This window comes from Poecilia latipinna, unplaced genomic scaffold, assembly GCF_001443285.1.
Source record: "Poecilia latipinna isolate Pla-1442-1.1 unplaced genomic scaffold, P_latipinna-1.0 Scaffold559, whole genome shotgun sequence".
NCBI classification, from domain to species: Eukaryota; Metazoa; Chordata; class Actinopteri; order Cyprinodontiformes; family Poeciliidae; genus Poecilia; species Poecilia latipinna.
The window spans coordinates 183,152-202,250 of NW_015113175.1; the positions used below are offsets into that span (position 1 = coordinate 183,152).

The 19,099-nt window shown below is 40.2% G+C and overlaps 1 protein-coding gene across 5 annotated transcripts in view; it reads left to right on the forward strand.

Annotated features, from left to right (window-relative positions):
* actn1 (actinin, alpha 1) overlaps positions 1–19,099 on the forward strand; it is a 72,744-nt gene that overhangs the window by 43,501 nt on the left and 10,144 nt on the right. For 3 of the 5 annotated variants that reach the window (XM_015041589.1, XM_015041585.1, XM_015041587.1), the window contains exons 2-9: positions 1,238–1,352; positions 2,067–2,186; positions 6,372–6,458; positions 7,005–7,092; positions 10,655–10,733; positions 10,881–10,962; positions 12,051–12,136; positions 18,121–18,213. In XM_015041589.1, the coding sequence (XP_014897075.1) occupies positions 1,238–1,352; positions 2,067–2,186; positions 6,372–6,458; positions 7,005–7,092; positions 10,655–10,733; positions 10,881–10,962; positions 12,051–12,136; positions 18,121–18,213 (750 nt within the window). Of the gene's footprint in view, positions 1–1,237; positions 1,353–2,066; positions 2,187–6,371; positions 6,459–7,004; positions 7,093–10,654; positions 10,734–10,880; positions 10,963–12,050; positions 12,137–13,739; positions 13,826–18,120; positions 18,214–19,099 lie in introns of all 5 variants that reach the window. The other 2 variants (XM_015041586.1, XM_015041588.1) reach the window with 1 other exon arrangement.

Sequence of the window (19,099 nt, forward strand, 5' to 3'; positions counted from 1 at the left end):
AATAAGCGAGACGTTAGAGCGATGCGCGCTCCCGCGAGAGGGGATGCAATTTCGTGCCAGCTCCCGTTGGGCGGCGCAGACACCGCTGCAGATGTTTCAGAGCGGAGCCGCAGCTACACCTGCTTCCTACGACACAATGAGTTGGTCCAATACAAAAAATAAATGGCGGAATTTAAGCTTGTTGGGGTCTTGCAAAAAATTTGTAAGAGTGCTATAACGAGCTACTACTGAAATATACTAGGGCTGTTGTAAAATAATATTTTAGTAATCTAGTACTCTATCGATTATTTTTATTATTAATCGAGTATTCGAGAAATCTCTGTCTCTCTCTTTCATCCGCTCACCTTTGTAAATACACCTGCAGCGCTCTTCCCACCGTTCGCTTTCAAACAATAACCACGCAGTTCCAGGAGGAGAGAGGCTGCCATACTCAAAGCATCCCACCAGTCCATTTAAAGATTCTTATCAGTCCCCCGAAAAAACGATAAAACCCCTGAAAATTTAAGGTAATGCTGCTAGCAATTAGCAACAACTCATTGACTGAAGTGAGAGCGCTGGCCAAAACAAATAATGACCCGGCCGTAACGCGGTGCACTAAATAATAAAACATAATTTAACGAAGCTAAGAGACAGATAAATTTTCCTTGAGTAATTTTAATAATTGAGGTACTCGAATCACTCGAGGAATCATTTTAGCCCTAAAATATACATCTCAACGAGGGCTGAAATGATTAATCGGATCAATTGTGATTAACTATCAACTAATTTAGTAACTGATTAATTGTTTACCATTTTGTGGAAAATTGCATACTCAGTGCTGTTATGAAGCTAAAACTATACAAGGAATATTTACATGTTGCATTTAAGATGAAAGTACATTAATCTGCAAACATGTTTTAGCTTAACGTAGTTCAAATCCACTAAAGGAATGCTATGCTATTGCATTCTGGGAAGAAAAAAAAATATTTTCTTATTTGACAAGGAAGTGAATTATTTGCATATTTTACTGTGTTTTCTGATATTGTACTTATAAAGGCTTAAGTGATCTGTAGAATGTGCCACTTTATTTTTAATTCAGTTAATCATCAGATTAATCGATTAATAAAATAATCCTTAGTTACAGTTGAAATCTCTACAACAAGCCATTCGTTGATCTAGACCAGAGTCTGTATTAGCTGGTGGCAGACGAGCGTACTGATGGATTTTCTTTTCCCCTCCTTTCTTCCTGTTTCTCCAGACTTTTACAGCTTGGTGCAACTCACACCTCAGAAAAGCCGGCACGCAGATCGAGAACATCGAGGAGGACTTTCGGGACGGACTGAAGCTCATGCTGCTGCTGGAGGTCATTTCAGGTAGAGAGCCCCGTTCCTAACAGGATTAGCCGGATGCAAACCGTGCTGCCAGCTGCTTCAGAACAGATTGACGAGGATAGTTTGACATTTTAGAAGCTTTTACATTTCTTATTATGCGTTTCTGCTCTTGTTTGATTAATCAACCGACCAGCCTGCATTAGTGTTAAGTCGAGCAGAAAGGGCTGAGCTCTTGTTGATGTTAGCGATGTTTTTTTTTTTAGCTTCAGATGGATCCAGCACTCACAACAGGAATGCTGCGTTTTTACACTTCAGGAAATTAAATTTTAATTTTCTGTTTAAAAAAAATGTAATTTCTTTATTCATATTTTGTAATATGTTTCTAATAGTGTCTAAAATGAGCTTAAATGTTTAGATGAAAACATTCAGAATAATTCATTACTAAAATAATAATTAGTCGTAGCCCTTAATATGAATAAAAGCTTGGAATATGTTGCTCTCTTTGCAATATTCTGCATAATTTTCAATCGTATAAATCAACATTTTTGATGCATTACAGTTTATTCAGATGCATCTGTAAAGGCTGTGTTTTCAAATCGATCTATTTTCTTATTTCTAGTTTAAACTTATGTAACAGGAGTGTGTTAGCATAGTAATTAACACCGGCACACATTCAAAACTAGGTGGGAACAGTTCCCTGGTTATGTTTCTGAAAGCCGAACCATGTCGTCATCAGCGCTGCATTTCTGGTTCCAGGTGAACGCTTGGCCAAACCAGAAAGAGGCAAGATGAGAGTCCACAAGATCTCCAACGTCAACAAAGCACTCGACTTCATCGCCAGCAAAGGAGTGAAGCTGGTCTCTATCGGAGCAGAAGGTAAGCGATGCTGCAGAGAAAGAGATGAAGATCCTACGCGTTTCTCTACAGCTGCTCAGTTTTTCACTTAGATTGTCCACGAATGACTCTAATAAGGCCAAACAAATCCACAACTACTGTTCTGATGTAAAAACAAAACAAAACGTCCTGTACCATGTTCCCTCTCTCTCCCTCGTTACCATGGCAGAGCTGGTGGCTGCTGTGCTGTTTAATGAGATCCTGACTGCAAACTGCAAAGTCTTGTGGCGGTGTCGCTTTTGCCTTCGCTGCACTTTATTAGAGTAGATCTCAGAATCAGCAAATCCCCCTGAGGAGCCCAGAGGCTCCTCGTCGTTTAGCGCAAATAACGTCCATCCTTCTGCCATGAGAGGCTAACCAAGTCTTTAACTGCACAAACGCTGCACTTCTTTCCTGCCGCCCACCGTCACAGCCTGGCATACGTCCTCTCACACATTGGGGAGTGACAGAAATTGCGTTTCACTTCAAGCGAGCAACATTCTCATGGGTTCATTTAAATGAATTGCGTTAAACAGTTTGTTTTCTTGAATTTAATGAATGGTTGGGATTAATTCTGCAGCATCAAATCCCGCTGTGAACTGAAAATGTGTCGAGTTGCTTGAACATGGACCGTGTGGGATTGTTGAGGAAAACAGCTTTGCTTACTCTGACGAATCCAGGCTTCAATGTCATCGGGTTGAGTTTTTTTTTCTTTTAAGTGAAAAACTGCAGACAGTTGCTCTATTTTTTTTTTTATTGTGTGTCCTGTTCATGTGCTCCAAAGTCTAAGAGATGAATGTCTGCATGTGATTGCATCAGTCAGTGATAACTTAACAAACACATAAGTGTTAAGTGAGGGGCTGAAATGATTAATCCTGTTGAATCAGTTATTGAAGTAATCGTCAACTAATTTAGTAATCGATCAATCGCTTGCTGGAGTATACAGACTGCAAAACATGCCATTCACTGAAGGAACAACACAATCCAGTAATTAAGACAAAACTGTGCAAAACAAAAATGCAAACATTTAAAAAAGACTTAAATAAATAAGCAATGCTTAGTCTGGCGGGGGCACAAGTAAAGCCTGGTGGCCCGCCAGGCTGATAATGTGCTGGAGGAAACTCTCTGTTCTAACCAGATCTGTACAAGCGGCAAGTCTAGTTTCCCCCGGTTCACTAAAGGAACGCTGTTTCATCTGAGGCAATAATATGTTTATTTATTATTTTAAAAAAGGAATTGAGCTGTTTATTTGCATTTTTTATGTATTTCTAATATTGTATAAAAAGTCTTAAGTGATTAATTAGAAATCTGCGCAGTGTAACATTTGTTTAATAATCGACAATAGAATAATCTATTAAAATGATCAGTATCGCCTTGCACAGCATTCACATTTTGTTATGTTACACAGACTTCATCAAAATACTGCATAATGGTGAAGCAGATGGAAAATGATTCATTCTTCAAGTCCTGCCACAGATTAACTGGATTCAGCTCTAATGCCAAATTCTAACATAAATCTATTTTCATCCTAATCGCCTACATGTTTTGTTTTTATCTGCAAACTGGACCTTTTTTTTTTTTGCTTTTTTTTCCCATATGTTGTTCTTACTACTCTTTCATGAAAGCCACATTTCTAGAGCTAATATTTGTCAGCAGATTCTTCCACCTGAGCTGTGGTTCTCTGCAGCTCCTCCAGGTTATTCTGAGCCTTTTGGCTCCAGCCCACACAACCGCACATCACTGACACAAACTACACATTTTCAAGATCAAAAATCCTCCTCTTTCATTTATTTCTTTTCCACATTAAAACCTTCAAATATTTGTAAGACCAGGCCAGAAAACCCTGACAACCTGCTTCTGATGCAGACTGGGTGGCGGCACCCTTGGACAAGCACCGGGTCGACCTTTTAATTTAAAGTGGCAGTACCTCCTGCCTTTGTGTCAAATGTAATAAAACAAAAAAAAACATTTCCATGCCAATTTCTGATAATGGTGCTGCACTTAATCATAAAGATTAAACTATATTTTTTCTAACAAGTAACAGATTTTGAATGCCTTTTGGTTATAATTAAGAAACTGTTAAGAACAAAAACAAAAGCCGACTGTCATTTTCTCAATATTTTTGACCTGCATATTGAATCAGATCAGACAGTTTGAGTCGATTCCTGTCTAATGGCGCAGAGTGAGAAAAGGCTGTCATCTGTACGGACCGAGTGAAATGCACAGAAGTCACCGGACGTGGTGGCTGCTGAGTTTGGGCGACATATAGGAAGATAAGTACAAGGCAAAGAGCCAAGAATTGATTTTTATAAGTGAAGTGTGGACAGAGACGTCCATTTAACTAAGAAATGCAAAGTGTGATGACGGGTAAGATGTTTAGATCCGGGTATAAACCACAGGGATGAGCAGAATCCAATAACTGAAGAGACTGTGCAGAAACATTTATATAAAATGTGAATTAAATCAGTCACTTCAGAATGTGATGTTTTTTTTTTTTTTTGCCTTTCAAAATGTGTTTGTGATCTGCAACATTAAAGCATGATTTATCTGTAAGGGGGCAAATACTTTATAATTACTCTGCAAATGCGGTTAAATGTCACAGTAACTGATTGATGACTGGAGGTTTTTTATTAGTGGTATAGATCAGTTAGTAAGAGAGGTGGGTTGTTTCAGTGTAATAAAATCAGACGAGCGTTGCAGACAGATTATCCTCCTGGTCATTCCCTCTCACTGTGGCCTTAGCGCTGGGATGAGACCAGATGACGGGTCCGGTCCACCAAACGGACCAGGGGGGATGAAACGGAGACAGAGGAGGGGTGTAGTTTCAAATCCCATCAGGTGGATTTCTGCTCGTCACTCATGTTCGTTTGAGTTAATCTGCAGGTGTCACCAGGAAGCGGCGCGCTTCACTTTTCCTGCACGCTAATTCAGCGTGAGCTGCCTTTCACGGCGCGTTACGTTTCCAGACATCTGACTGGCATCTCGCAGTCGGCTCATCCGTCATGGCTGAGCCGCCGCACTCCGAGCCTGATTGGATTAGCGGGACAAACAAACGATTATCTGGAGGCCGGCAAAAGAGGGTGACGTGGTAAAAGGGGATTCTCATAATGGACACAGAGGTGGCTGGACCGAGGGCCGGTCCTTCACAGCCAGCTGAGGTTCATCTCATCAGCTCTGTGCTCAGGCCTAGCTTCGCGCGTTTCCTCTGCTGAAACTGGATTTCTGTCTGCAGTCACCTGACTGAGCAAATTATTTAAGCGGCTAAAAACATCAGGGTGACCGTATCGGTGATATTGGTTATCTAGACTAGTTTGCTTTATTGAAATGTCATTTTATTTGACCTTCTACTAAATAGGTCTAAGTAGATTTTAGTGCTCAGTTTAATAGGTTTTCCTCTTTCTTTGCAGGTAGTTCAGGTAGTTCATTACCCATTTGTGACCTGGAGCTAAACATTCACTGTGTCTTTAAATGTTTTAAAGGGGCAGCATTATGTAAAAGTAACCGTTTGAGCTTTACATCATGTTATAACGTTATTCCCTCATCAAAAACAGACCTGGAGTGTCACTTTGATTCTTCCATGCATGTACAAGAAGTCATTTAATCTCCATGGCAACCATTCAGATGTGCAAAACGCCTGGGTGGACTTAGCTCCGCCTTTGAGATGCAGCTCCTCCTCAGAGCTGCAGTTTATGAGCTCCGTTTTACAGAGCAGCCCTCTCCCTCAACCAGCTCCTTCAGACTAGCCAGCAGCAATTAGCAAACACCTGGTGGACCTGAGCATCTGCGGAGCTCATTATAAGAGATACTTCTCAATGCAACGCTGGTAAATGTGTTCATAGAGGAGCCATGTTGTGATGACTTTCTGAAAAAAGGAGGGGTTTCTTAAAGAGACAGAGGCCCAATTTTAAAGCGGCAAATTGCAAAGTCAAATTTCTTTTAAGTCATAATTAACACAGTTACTTGATTGTGCTGCAAAGTGGCACTATGTGCCTGGAAGACACATAATACTGCTCCTTAAAAGAAAATATATGTATTTTAAAGCTTATCCAAAGACGAAATAAATGTTTACCTTTCTCTTTTTTTGGATTGGTTTTTACCCAAAGATTGAAACAATCTAAACAAATCATCAACCTATAATATTAATAAAGGTGCAGATCCTAAAATGTCGCGGCTTCCTTTGTGTTTCAGAGATTGTAGACGGTAACGCTAAGATGACCCTGGGAATGATCTGGACCATTATCCTCCGCTTCGCCATCCAGGACATTTCTGTGGAAGGTAGTGTGTGCATTTTTAATTTCTGAAAAATGCTGGTTATGCTTGTGGCGTCTGAGAATATTTCTTGCTCTGACATACTGAAAAGCCTCGGCACCGATAAGCCGTTACTGTGACGGTTTACTACATGAACGGGGGTGTTTGTGTCCCTTTGTTGTGTTTGGCGGACATTTTTCATTGTTTGTTGCTCATTTTGCTCGTCGTTTATTGAAAACGATCCCTGCCTTGGTCTCTAGGCCTTTTGTAAATTATAGCAAAAGTACTTTAATAACTTACAGTGAACGTCGTAGAGTAAACGTCCCATTTGGTCAGCCTTAATTTGTTTAGTCTGAGATTCTTTTGAGCGGTTAATTTCACAGCGTGGGAACAGCGCAGTACAAAACCCAGCTTTGTAACCGACAGTAAAAGAAAAGCACAAAACATCTGAGCCATTGCAGATGCTTCCTATTCTCTGTACCTCCACTTAATCCAGCACTAAACGGGGATTAGCCGAGTCGGTCGGCTGCAGGTTGGTCCGACTTCACAATGATCCCTTCTTCCCAACCACAGAGACGTCGGCCAAAGAGGGCCTCCTGCTGTGGTGCCAGAGGAAAACTGCGCCCTACAAGAACGTCAACATCCAGAACTTTCACATCAGGTAAAGTCGGAGGAACGTAACGAGACACAGAAGAGGCAATAACTCGCCTGCAGAGATTCAGGCACAGGGAAGCAGAAACGAAGTCAGCAGGGGTGTCGATTTTTAACTTTCTGTGCAGACTTACTGGAAGGTTGACTGTGGGCTGGGGGTCCTTTGTTTAATGTCTTCACTGTTTCCAGTTGTTTTAAAATAATGTTGAAAGAAGTCAATATAACTGTAAAATCTGTTCATTTTTTTCACCTAAAATAACCTCAGTGGTCTTTGAAACTCTACAGCTACACTTCAGCCTTTCTGGTGTTCATGTGCAGTACATGAAAAAAAGTATTCAACCCCTCTGACTCTTTTAAAAAAACATTTAGTAACATTGAAACCACAAGTTCACATACATGTGATGTGAGTTTAGACGCTTTGCAGCGTGACGTCACGCGTGCAGGATCCCTCAAAAAAATGCTCACCTACGATGACTACCATTAATTTTAGCTGCCAAGTTGTCAACATACAGCGCTAAATCTTAAATATACATGTGACATGTAAAAGACAAGGCAACACAGTGCTTTGCTACCAATTGTCAGTGCTATGACAAGTAGATAAAAAGGTCAAGAAAAAACTCTTTAAAAAACTGTGAGGAAGCAGAAAGGGGGTGAGTAATGCTAGCTTGACTTTGACAACCTCATCATGTAGCTGTGCTGTGGAATTCTGTGTTTCGGTTCAGTTACAAACAAAAAGAACAAAAAGCGACCTACATCCGGACTGACAGGTCATCATAGCAGGTGTTTAAATTAGCTCATCAACCACCACTGTGCTAGTTTAGCTTCCACAGCAGCAGCTAATCTAGAACAACAACCTGAATGTTCTGTTCTTTATGTGAGAAATGTCTGCTTGTCTTTTTTTGGCGTTGAATCTTGATACATTAGTAGCGTTGTTGTAAGTCGGTTGCTATGACAGCGAGTCTGCGTGTAGTGTAGCTACGCAGAGTACGAGTGGTTTTGAGTTGTTCTTTAGCGTTTTTTTCAGCATTAATTTTCTTTGCTCTGTCACTCTACACTAGATTAAATAATACCCAGATCTCATTTTAACAGAACTGTTCTACCGCTGCAGCGCGGCTATGGATGGCATGAAAAAGAATCATCTTTATGCCCTCCAGCGTTGTGCACATGCGTGAAATTTCCAGATGCAGTCTGTTTTTGAATTCAGCCTCCCTGAGTCGATACTTTACTTTGTCAAACCTCGTTTCTTTGTCTTTACATCTGAGTCCTTCAGGGTAACGCTCTATAAGGTTTGCACATTTAGAAAGAAATTGTACCCACAGATTCACAATTAGAATTATGATGTCGAGACTTTGACTGAGCCACTCTGACTTGCGTCTTGATATAAACCCTGCTGTTGTCACTGTGGGTGTATGTTTAGGGTAGCCGTTGTGTCGGAAGGTGAATCTCCGCCTCGAACATGTTTTCTTTCAGTATTGCGCTGTATTTAACTCCATCTGTCTTCCCATGACCTCTGACCTGCCTCCCCTTCTCTGCTGAAGAACAGCAAGCCCACAGCATGTCGCTGCCACGATGTGTCAACCTTCCACGTTTTGGTTTTAAGCAGGAAGTTTAATTTTGGCCTCATCTGATTGGAGCACCTTCTTCCCCGTGTTTGCTGGGCTCCTTTTCATTCTCTAAGTTCAGCATATGAATTTCAAGTATTTTTGGTCTGTCAAGATTTCAAAGGAAATTATTTTGCTGTGTGCTGTTAATCAGAGCAGAACTGAAAACAAGAATGAAGACCAGGCCTGTTCCTTTAAACAAGGCTGGTCAATAAAAAAAGAAAGAACGAAAGAAATAAAGAAAGAGATCAGGAATAAATAATTTGTGCATCCCAGAAATGTTAAACATTTATTTTAGTAACAGCACAGTCAAATCTGAAGGTGGGACTTGTTCGACTGGTGTCCGCTTCACAGAACACTCCCAATGCCTCCGTGTTGAATTATTGAAAGACGACCACTGCCACGCTCAGATGTTGATGAAAGCTGAGGCGAGACGAAAAGGTGGAGCTGAGGTCATTTCAAGTGAAGGTATAAACGGAGCGCTGGGAGGAAAAAAATGGATCGACTTTGATGTGGCCTTTCAGGGACAGATGATAGCTTTACATCTCAGTCAGGAGAGGCAGATGAGATCAGAGCCATTTTTTTTTAACTGGAGCACTTCATGTGAAGTAGCCTTGTGAGAGATTCCCCCATGCAGCATGGAAACTTTTTATGGCAGGCGATGGATGTAAATAACCCGTCTTTGTTGCCTCGGAAGCACAAAGCATCAATTTTTCACTACTCCACATTGAGATGATGTAGTTTCTAAACAGACTGACCTTCAGAAGCAAAGATGCTAATCAATGAACCAAAAAGAGCAGAGCTAAAAATATGTCATCAAGACAAACAGGGTCCTGTTAGATGTCTGAGTTTTCTGCTTGATTCAGTTTTAATATGGATATTTTAAACTGACTGTCTGTAAATTCATCTTTTATAGTTTCATTAGCTGTAGTAGAAATATGTCGTATGACTGGGAGAAATGGTGGAAGCTAACAAGCTAATCAGATGTACGCCGTCTGTCTTAGGAAACATTAACTATTTAAAATGACTCAGAATAAAAAAAAATTAAACAGAATAATACTATCAAAAGTCTACAACAACATCCCATTGCCAATTTTTGTGCTGTTTTTGTCCATGTAGCGTTAGCTTTGCATGAGCTAACAGCATCAGATCAGCTGTGACTCACCAGGCTGCTCCAGCTCTACCTAGGATGGATTTTGGATTATGCATAAGTTATGCAACAGTTTTAAATTTTATATGTCTGTGTAGTTTTTTTAGGTCTTGTATTTGTTTTGAGAAAATGAGAAAAGATTGCTAATTTTTTATTTTATTTTAGCCTTTCTCTTTTTAGCTATCAGTGACTGTATCATGAGCAGAGGCGACACACCTGTTCTGTTTTTGGGGAAGAAAGTAGTTCCATCATGGGGAAAAGAACTGTACATTTTGGAACCAAAGATTATTTTAAAAGGTTGCCAACATTTCCAAATCTAACATGCAGTGGTGAGCACCGCTAGCTAAAACATTTGTGGCGCTAACTCTAAAGCGCTAATTATAAACAATAGTTCCACCAACGCTAAAATGCGATGCCAGCACAGTATTTAACAGAAGCTAATGCTAAAGCCCTCAGCTCATCCTTAAATGATGAAATAAGAGCACAAGTATAAAAGTCTCCTTAAAAATTGTGACAGTCGATAACGTTTTACTCCAAACATTGTTTTTAGCATGACGCATTAGCATCATTAGGTATGATCTGTTCTCTGATTAGAAAAATACTCAACATGAGTCAAACTGAATGGTGAACGGTAAGATCTCCTTTAGTCGTGTTGTCTAGGGGAGAGACGGGATTAAACAGACATGGACAGAGCCAAGTTTATGACCAGTGCAAAGAGAACATGAATTTATTGGCAAGTTCTTAGCAGCAATTTCTGACTCTTTTTTTTATGTTTTTCTCACTTTCCTCCTCACCAAAGTTTCTCCACTCTGCTTTTTCAGCTGGAAGGACGGCTTGGGCTTCTGTGCACTCATTCATCGACACCGTCCAGAACTCATAGACTACGGGAAACTGCGCAAGGTGAGTGAGTTTACTTACTTCCCTAAAGCTACACCAATAATTCAGGAAAAGCCTGCTGACCTAAAAAGTGGAAAATCTTGAAGCAGTTTTTTTTTTTTTTTAACCTAAAAACTGAGTTTAACGGTCACTATGGTCTGCTTTTGACAGGATGACCCCATGACCAACCTGAACACAGCCTTTGACGTGGCAGAGAAGTACCTGGACATCCCCAAAATGTTGGATGCAGAAGGTGAGCTGGGGGGAAACTCAAATTGTAAAAGAATGAAAATGAAACCAGACAATTTCACACAGTAGAAAACCAAAACATGCTCTTTCTGAAGAACCGTTTAGCCGGATAAAGGTTCATAGCAGGACAAAGAGGTCACAACAAGTCAAATATTCTTTTTTTATTATACCTTTTACTCTGAAATCTGGCAGCCATGCTCTGCAGAGGTGCGCACAATGAGCCAAGCTTCTTTAAAAGTTTACCATCGAGTCACGCCACCTGGCTCTGAGTTGGTTGCGTTTAAAAGTATTATTCACTCTCAGCAACAACGACTGAACAAAAACCAGAGTGAATGAAGCTGTGAGCTGGAATGTCTTCGTCTCTCATGTCTACTGACTTTTCCACATTTTGGATCGCCACAAACTTCAACATATTTTATTGGAATTGCACCACAGATACTTGATTAGATTTGGATCTGGGCTTTGAATAGACCATTCTGACACATAAATGGGCTTCAATCCAAACAAATCCTTTGTAGTTTCATGTCTATCCTCGTAATATTCGACTGTATGCTTGTAATTTTATTTTCTTAGCATGGCCCTAATACTCAGTTGTAGAATACAAAGGTAAGCCACACTTTTCAGATCTCTAAACAACAACAACAAACAAAATGTGTCTCTTTCATTTCCCTTCACAGTTGTGCACCATGTGTTAGTTTGTCACATAAAATCCCAATAAAATGCGCCGACACTTGTGGTTTTCTTGGTGCAATGTCTTGTAATGAAGCTGGGCTTCCTCTGCTGTCTGAAGGAGCATGTTTTGGGGTTTCATGTCACAGCTGTGCACACAGTGCAGATATTTTCTACAGAATGTAAACAGGCGCTTCTCTTTTGTACAAATAAACGAAGCCTGGCTGACGTCAACGCTGCATCTCCAAATACGGTTTCCTCTTGTGCGTAGCTGCGAAGGACAAAGTCAGGATTCAGACCTTCACCTCTGGTCTGTTTTGCTCTCCAGTTAACGTGATGAGCTCTACTCCTAGTTCCTGCATTTGCCTCCCTCATGCCCCTCCACCCCACATCCGCCCTCCTGACCTCCTCTCTTCCCCACAGACATTGTAGGCACTGCCCGTCCGGATGAGAAGGCCATCATGACCTACGTCTCTAGCTTCTACCACGCCTTCTCAGGCGCCCAAAAGGTATCCTGGATACAGAGTCCTACCCTGTCCTCCCTTTCCCCCCCCCACCTGTCTGTGAGCGCGCACGCGTGTGTGTCTGTGTGTGTGTGTGTGTGTGTGTGTCTCTTAACAGTATTCTTCTCTCTGCAGTGCACAGCGCTCCTTTACTTTCCGCATGGTTCACGCCACCACAAAATGCATGATGGGACTTCGTCTTGTGTTGTCAGAGGCGATGAGCGCAGGCGGGCCTCCAGTCTACCTTGTTGTTTCGCCAGTCGTTTCGAGTTTCCTCTCGCCGAAACGGAAAGCCAAGCGGAGCGCCTCTGATCTGCATGACGGCGATTGTCTGCAATAGCCAACCGCGCAGTTGACACAAATTCGCCTGAAGTCTCTCGCCGCCGCCGGAGGGGAAACGTACCCGTTTAAACAGACAGCTCTGTTTAACCTCCAGAGCGACGGCTCGACTCGGGAGCGGAGGAGTGAGCGAAACAAAAACTGGCATTTCAAAGTCAAAACAGCGAGGCTTTAGTGGGTTTTAATGGCCGTGGCCCGTCTGGTTTCAGTGTTTCTGTCAGTCTTCCTGCTTCTCTAAGAGAAAGACTGACTGGGTAATGAATAACGGTTTTCTCTGACAGCTGCTGTAATCCCAGCAACTCTTTTAAGTAAGTCAACTGAAACAAGTCGGTGTTTTATAACCAAACCGAGAGATGTCAGACTGCAGCTGGACACTTGAAGGCATCACTAATCAGAGTTAATGGGAAAAGATGGAGCCGCCTTAATTGACTTAAAGGGGCAGTGTTATAAAAAAAAAAAATCAACTTTGTATTATTCACTCATTCAGAAAAATAAATGGAGTGTTGCCTTGATTCTTTTATATATGTCCATGGCAACCATTCAGCTGTGCAAAACGCCTGGGTGGACCTAGCCCCGCCTTCAAAAATGAAGCTCCTCCTCAGAGAAGCAGTTTCCAAGTTTCCAACTCGCATAGCTTTCCTCCTGTTGTCACTCCCCCACCTGGCTCCTTCAGACTAGCCTGCGACAATTAGCAGGTGGAACTGCTGAGCTCAGTATAGGAGCTGCTTCTCAGTGCAACGCTGGTAAAAATGTTGTTAAAGGGTTATTAGAGGAGCCATGTTGTGATGACTTCCAGAGGGTGGAGATTCAGAAAGAGCAGGAGTTTCTTAAAGAGACAGAGGCCCAATTTCAAATGTTTTTAAAATCCTGTTTCATATGTATAGCATTCTTATAACAAATAAAGTTAACATAATTACATGGCTGTGCTATAAAATGGCACTATGTGCCTAGAAACCACATAATGCCGTCCCTTTAAGCAAATCAACTAAAACAAATCAGTGTTTATGACCAAACTTGGAGAAGTCAGACTGCAGCTGGACACTTGAAGGCGTCGCAGATCAGAGTTTGACTTTAAACGCAGCTAAAAACGCTACCATCTTGTTTTTTTTTTTAGTATTTCTTTGTGCTCCCCACTGGAAACCTCAAGTTGACTGGAGGACCCATGCGACTCATGATTGCGCCCCCTGCTGGCCCCTTTTGTTCTCTGCACACTTTTACTCTGCATTTTTCTCCTCTGTCCTCTCTCCCTTTTCCTCTGTTCCTCGGGCAGACATCATTAGCACCTTGAGGCCAGATGAGAAGGCCGTCATGACTTATGTGTCGTGTTACTACCACGCATTCTCAGGCAAGCAGAAGGTGAGAATCGAACCAAAAGAGCCAACAAGTCCAAAAAAACCGTCTCCAGCGAGTTAGTAGGGAAATGACAGCGTCTGTCTGTATAGCACTGTTTTAGCACTAACGATAGTTGAAAGTGTTGAAATGGTGAAAGTGCTGCGTAAGGAAAGTGAAATTTTGAGCAGATTGTTTTTGCTTTTTTTTTATTCTGCTGAAGTTATTGAAGTTTAAGGGGTTTTTTTTATTGTGGGATGGAATGATAACGCAACAAGTAAATTTAAAGAATTATAAAACAAAGTAAAATACATTAGAACTTGTGAACTAATTACAATTTACTGTGAATTATCTCTAACTCAGACCAGGTCAAATTACTCCAGAGCCTTGAAGTCTGGAAAATAATTAAATGTTTTGTATGAATATGGAATAAAATTAATTAGTTACGGAAAAAGGCTTTATTTCCCAGAATTTGTTGCTTATTCTATTTTATTCCATGTTTAAAAGAAAAAAGTCTAATAGTACTCAACAAATATGGTGTTGTTTATTTTACATTGTTTCATTTTAAAATGTTTTGCTTCATTTTTATATTGCCAAATTACACCTTGATTCTAACAATTTACCCATCAGTATTTGAATGGCAAATTTAGAGCATTCAGAAATGGGGACACACCGATAAAATCGACCGGCTGATAATTGGACTCTGGTTTCCTTCGTTTTGGGAAATCGGTGATAATCTGGTACTTGAATTGGAGGCTGATCTCATCTGCCTCTGCAAAGGTCTGGAAATCCACCGCCGTCCTTTTGTCTCTGCTGTTAGAGGGCAGAATGACGTGTTTCCACACCAGATCACGTCTGTACCTGAGCGTTTAACAACAGGCTAATCACTGTTCCCAACTTAGAACATTTTCACTAAATTTGGTGACTTTTCAGACAAAATCGAAAGGTATGTGTTCAACCAGAAAACTGCAATCAGCATCCCAATTCAAAAACTCAAAGTGGAGCCGTTACTGGTTCAGCTGGACCCTGTGGTAACTGAACTGGGTCTGATGTACCAAACCGAGTCCTGAAACCGCTTTTTAAATAAAGCTGCAGAACCGTGGCTTTAGAGAATCTGCGTCTGTTTTGGGTCATCTGGCTGAAATTTGCTTTCTCTTGGGTGATCCCACATTGAAACTTGTTGTGGAACGGCTAAATCAGGGTAGCATTAAACTCAACTCCAGTCCCTTAAAAATAAAACTACACACTATTATTAAAACCCAAGAAAACTATTTAAAAAGCTCCAACGTTTTTGGTAAGAACAGCTTCAGCCAGAACTATGCCAGGACGGAGTCTTTACAACTCGCTAAAAGGCTTTTTGACAACAATAATCACTTGGGTCATGTACATATACACCCTGTAAACTGACAGTAAGTCAATTCAGCAGCAGCATCTGACAACAGATTTAAAACATCACGATACAGACTGGGCTGGATCTCTGTCAGGACGTTCTGTTAAATCCGCTGCCCTTAAAATCCTCCTGGGACCGTCTCACAGGGCGACCGGCTCTCCTGGACCCGTCTGTTAGTTTTCACATTAAAACAAAGAGGAGCGTTTCTTCCTCCCTCCTCCTGTGTAGAACTTCAGATTTCAGCCTGTGGGCAGAAATCTCCCCATAAACACCACCAGCCTCACATCACAGCACTGGTTTGTACATGGAAATTATCACCAGGCTTTTTATTACCTGAAGCTGCAAACAGGCCTGTTTGCCATTAAGGCCTGTTGTAGTAACAGACGAAACTTGGTGAAACTCTTTGTATTTTAAGTTTCATTGGCTTTTACATTCAAAAATAACAAAAACAAAACAGCAACATACACACAAACACCAAGTATTTTTAGTCTAGTGACAATATTTTAGTGCACTTGAAATGAGACAAAGCTAAACTAATAATTCCTTAATTTCCTTAACATTGGAAAACGTTTTCTTATATGTGAAATAATTTGCCATTTAACCAGCACTTTTTCATCAATATTAAGGAATCATTCACATAAAACAAGCTCCTGTATCTTGCTGAAAAGTTACTTGTAAGTTATTTTTTGTCTTATTTCAAGTGAACCAACATATTTTTGGTCTAGATACGAGACCAAAAATACTTTTTTTGTTGTTGTTTTTTTGTTTTGTTTTCGCGGTGTATCATGAGTCAAGTTCTCCAACTTCCAATGATGAAGCTTTTACAGCGCAGCCATGAAACTTTACATCATCATGCAGGTAGACTTATTACTAAATGTGGAGTACATTGCTACGTTCAGTCACTTTGCCTGCAGTGGCTTCCTGGATGAAAAGTTGTAGCTCTAATCAGCAGTTCTTGCTCACCGCCAGAACAGAAAGCGACATGAAGGAGGTCGGCGCTCTCGGCTAAGTGGCCCCGTCGTGCAAACATTTGCTCACAGAAGCACAACCTGCACATCCTGGCTCTCCTTTTAAGGCCGCTCCTCTTAGAGGGAATCTCGGACCGAGCCAAGTTTTCCTTGTGATGTTTAGACAAAGGGGAGCTGGAGGCAGCCCTCCATGCGGGATGCGAGTCTCCGAGCCGTGAAAGGGGTTACGAGTTTCAAGAGTCTTATCTGCTCTTTATGTAAGGACATGTCTGTGTTAGTTTTTAATCTCTCTTAATTTCCTTTTATTTCAAGGCAGAAGCCTCTAAAATCCCAGTTACAAACTTTTTTTTGTCTTTCTTTTCTCAACCAAATCGGCTTTATTTTCTACACTTTGCATGCTGCTGTTATTGCTACCTTTTTATTTTTTTTCAATGCATACATTTCACACACACAAACAGCAAATTGGTTTATTTTTTAGTTCTAAATTTGAACAAATACCAATTTACAAGAGATACAGGTCCAATTTAGAGCAAATTATATATAATCCATATTCAGTTCAAATAAATCCAGATCGTTCCAGAGCAGTCTAAACATATTCACATTCTAGATCTAGTACACTTTTATTCCTTCCTAAATATACAGCTCATATAATGCCAGCTGGTAGTATGTTGAGTGATTGATTTAAGCAAATATAGTTCCATACATCCAGACAGCTTGTAAGTAAATTTCTCCTAGTTTTTTATTTACATTTTTACTATTTTATTGATTTTTTAAATTGTTTTTTAATATCTCTCTGTTTTATATCTCAGTAAAAAGGATGTTATTTAGTGATGCAGAAACCAACATGTGCTCATGCCTAACGTTTCTATGCTATAGCATTAGGTTATGACTTCCTTTACAAACTCACAAAACATGCCACAAAACACGTAAAGTAACATCAACTTTTAGAATGTTTTTTTTCTCACTTTTATTTGCAATTATATAATTATTGCATTCGTGTAACATAAATGCCGCCTCGTACGTTCAGATTTTTAATTAGCCTTGCTAAGCTAGTTAGCCTTGCTAAGCTAGCTAGAGGAGTAAAGCAGCTCGATACGTTAAACAATCAGCCAGTCAGAAAGATGAGGTAAGGTAATTTTATTTATATAGCACATTTTCAGCAACAAGGCAATTCAAAGTTCTTTACATGAGTTAAAAGGAAACACAAACAAAATAACAAAGAAAAGAAAAAAGAGGAAAGAAAACTAATCTAATGTTGTTCTAAAGTATGTAAACTAAGTGCTCCTGTTCAGGGTTGCTAAGTGTCTAATTCCATTTCTAAATAGTGAATACTCTACAGTTTCTGATAAAATAAGCTAAAGAATGACTGATCTAATTCCTTTTCTGGGTTAAAGTGAATACTCCACAATTCTAAGTTTATTCTAAATCCTTTTCTGGGTTAAAAGTAATATAAACTAAGCAGTGACTGTTCCTGTTATGTATTTCTGGATTCCAAGGATGGCAAATAACATTTAAATGGATTATTTTAACTTATATTTTACAATAATGATTGAAAAACAGAATTTGATCAAATATATATAAAAATTTTCAGATGATATGCAAAACAAAGTTTATTTTTCCATTTTTTTCTAATTTACTAGTCGTTTTCTGAGGCCCCTCTTTAAAAAACAATGCTCTAGATGTCACACTTTTTTATGTTTATTTATTTTTTTAATAAAACACAAACCCAGAGTCGTCCTGATTCCATCAGTTTCGGAGCGTTTGCTGATTAATTGCCCGATTTTCCCTAAAGCGATTCCCTTGGGAATTCTCTGTGGGTGGTTAGGATTAATTTATCGCAGCCAAACGTCAAAAAAAAAAAAAAAAAAACACTTTAACTTCACAGAGCTTTCTTTAGATAGACGTGCGTAAGTATCGTGGACGGTGGAACTCACGTTGTTTCTTGCTTCGCCCTGGTGGTTTAGGCGGAGACGGCGGCCAACCGGATCTGCAAGGTGCTGGCGGTGAACCAGGAGAACGAGCAGCTGATGGAGGACTACGAGAAGCTGGCCAGTGACGTGAGCACTCCCCGCTCCTTTCCCTCTGTTATGTCTCCTCACTTATTCCATTCCCTGCTCTCTGAGCTGCATCCCTGCCCTCTCCACCCTCGGGGGATGCTTGTGCTGCGTTCAGGTGCAGATAAGGCGGATAATGATAAACATGTAGCCAGCCAGAAAAAACAGGACTTGTATTGAGTTCTGTGCGTTGTGCAACACTTGTGATTGTGATCAAATCATACTGCAGCCTTTTTTAAAGTTTTTTCTACGTGTTGCAGTCTGTGGACTGTCTGCCGTTTATGCAGCCTTAAACTAGAACTAGTTGCCAAGGAACAAGCTTACATGTCTACAATTACTAACTCACCAAAACTCTTGTAAACATGGAAATATTTATTACACACTTTGAATTTTTACAAACATCACTGTATTTTATTGGGGTCTGCAGCAGCCATCTAAACCCTCAGTGCTCCGCCATAAACCAGTTTAGAGCTGCAAAACAACTTGGATATTTATGAGAAATATCTGCCAGAGGAAACGTTTAAAGAGCCACAATTATGTTTCTATTTTTAAGATTTAAAATAAGTGGAAAACAAAACAAAAGAGAGGAGAGTAACATTTTCTTCAACTGGGATAATGACGTCATTTGTGGAAAACTAATGACAAGAAGATTAGATCTAAACACATTACTGGTATTTTTTTTTTCATTCTCCTGTGGGAATTCAATACAATTATTCCATGAAAAAAAACTTGCATTTATTATATTTATATATATATATATAAAAAACACAGCAACATGTATTTGGAGAAACTTAAACTTGCTCCTGTAATTTCAAGCAGATACGTCAAGCTGTTGCTTTGTATTTACTTGGTAGATAAATGTCAAACACTTTAAAAACAAGCCACTGAT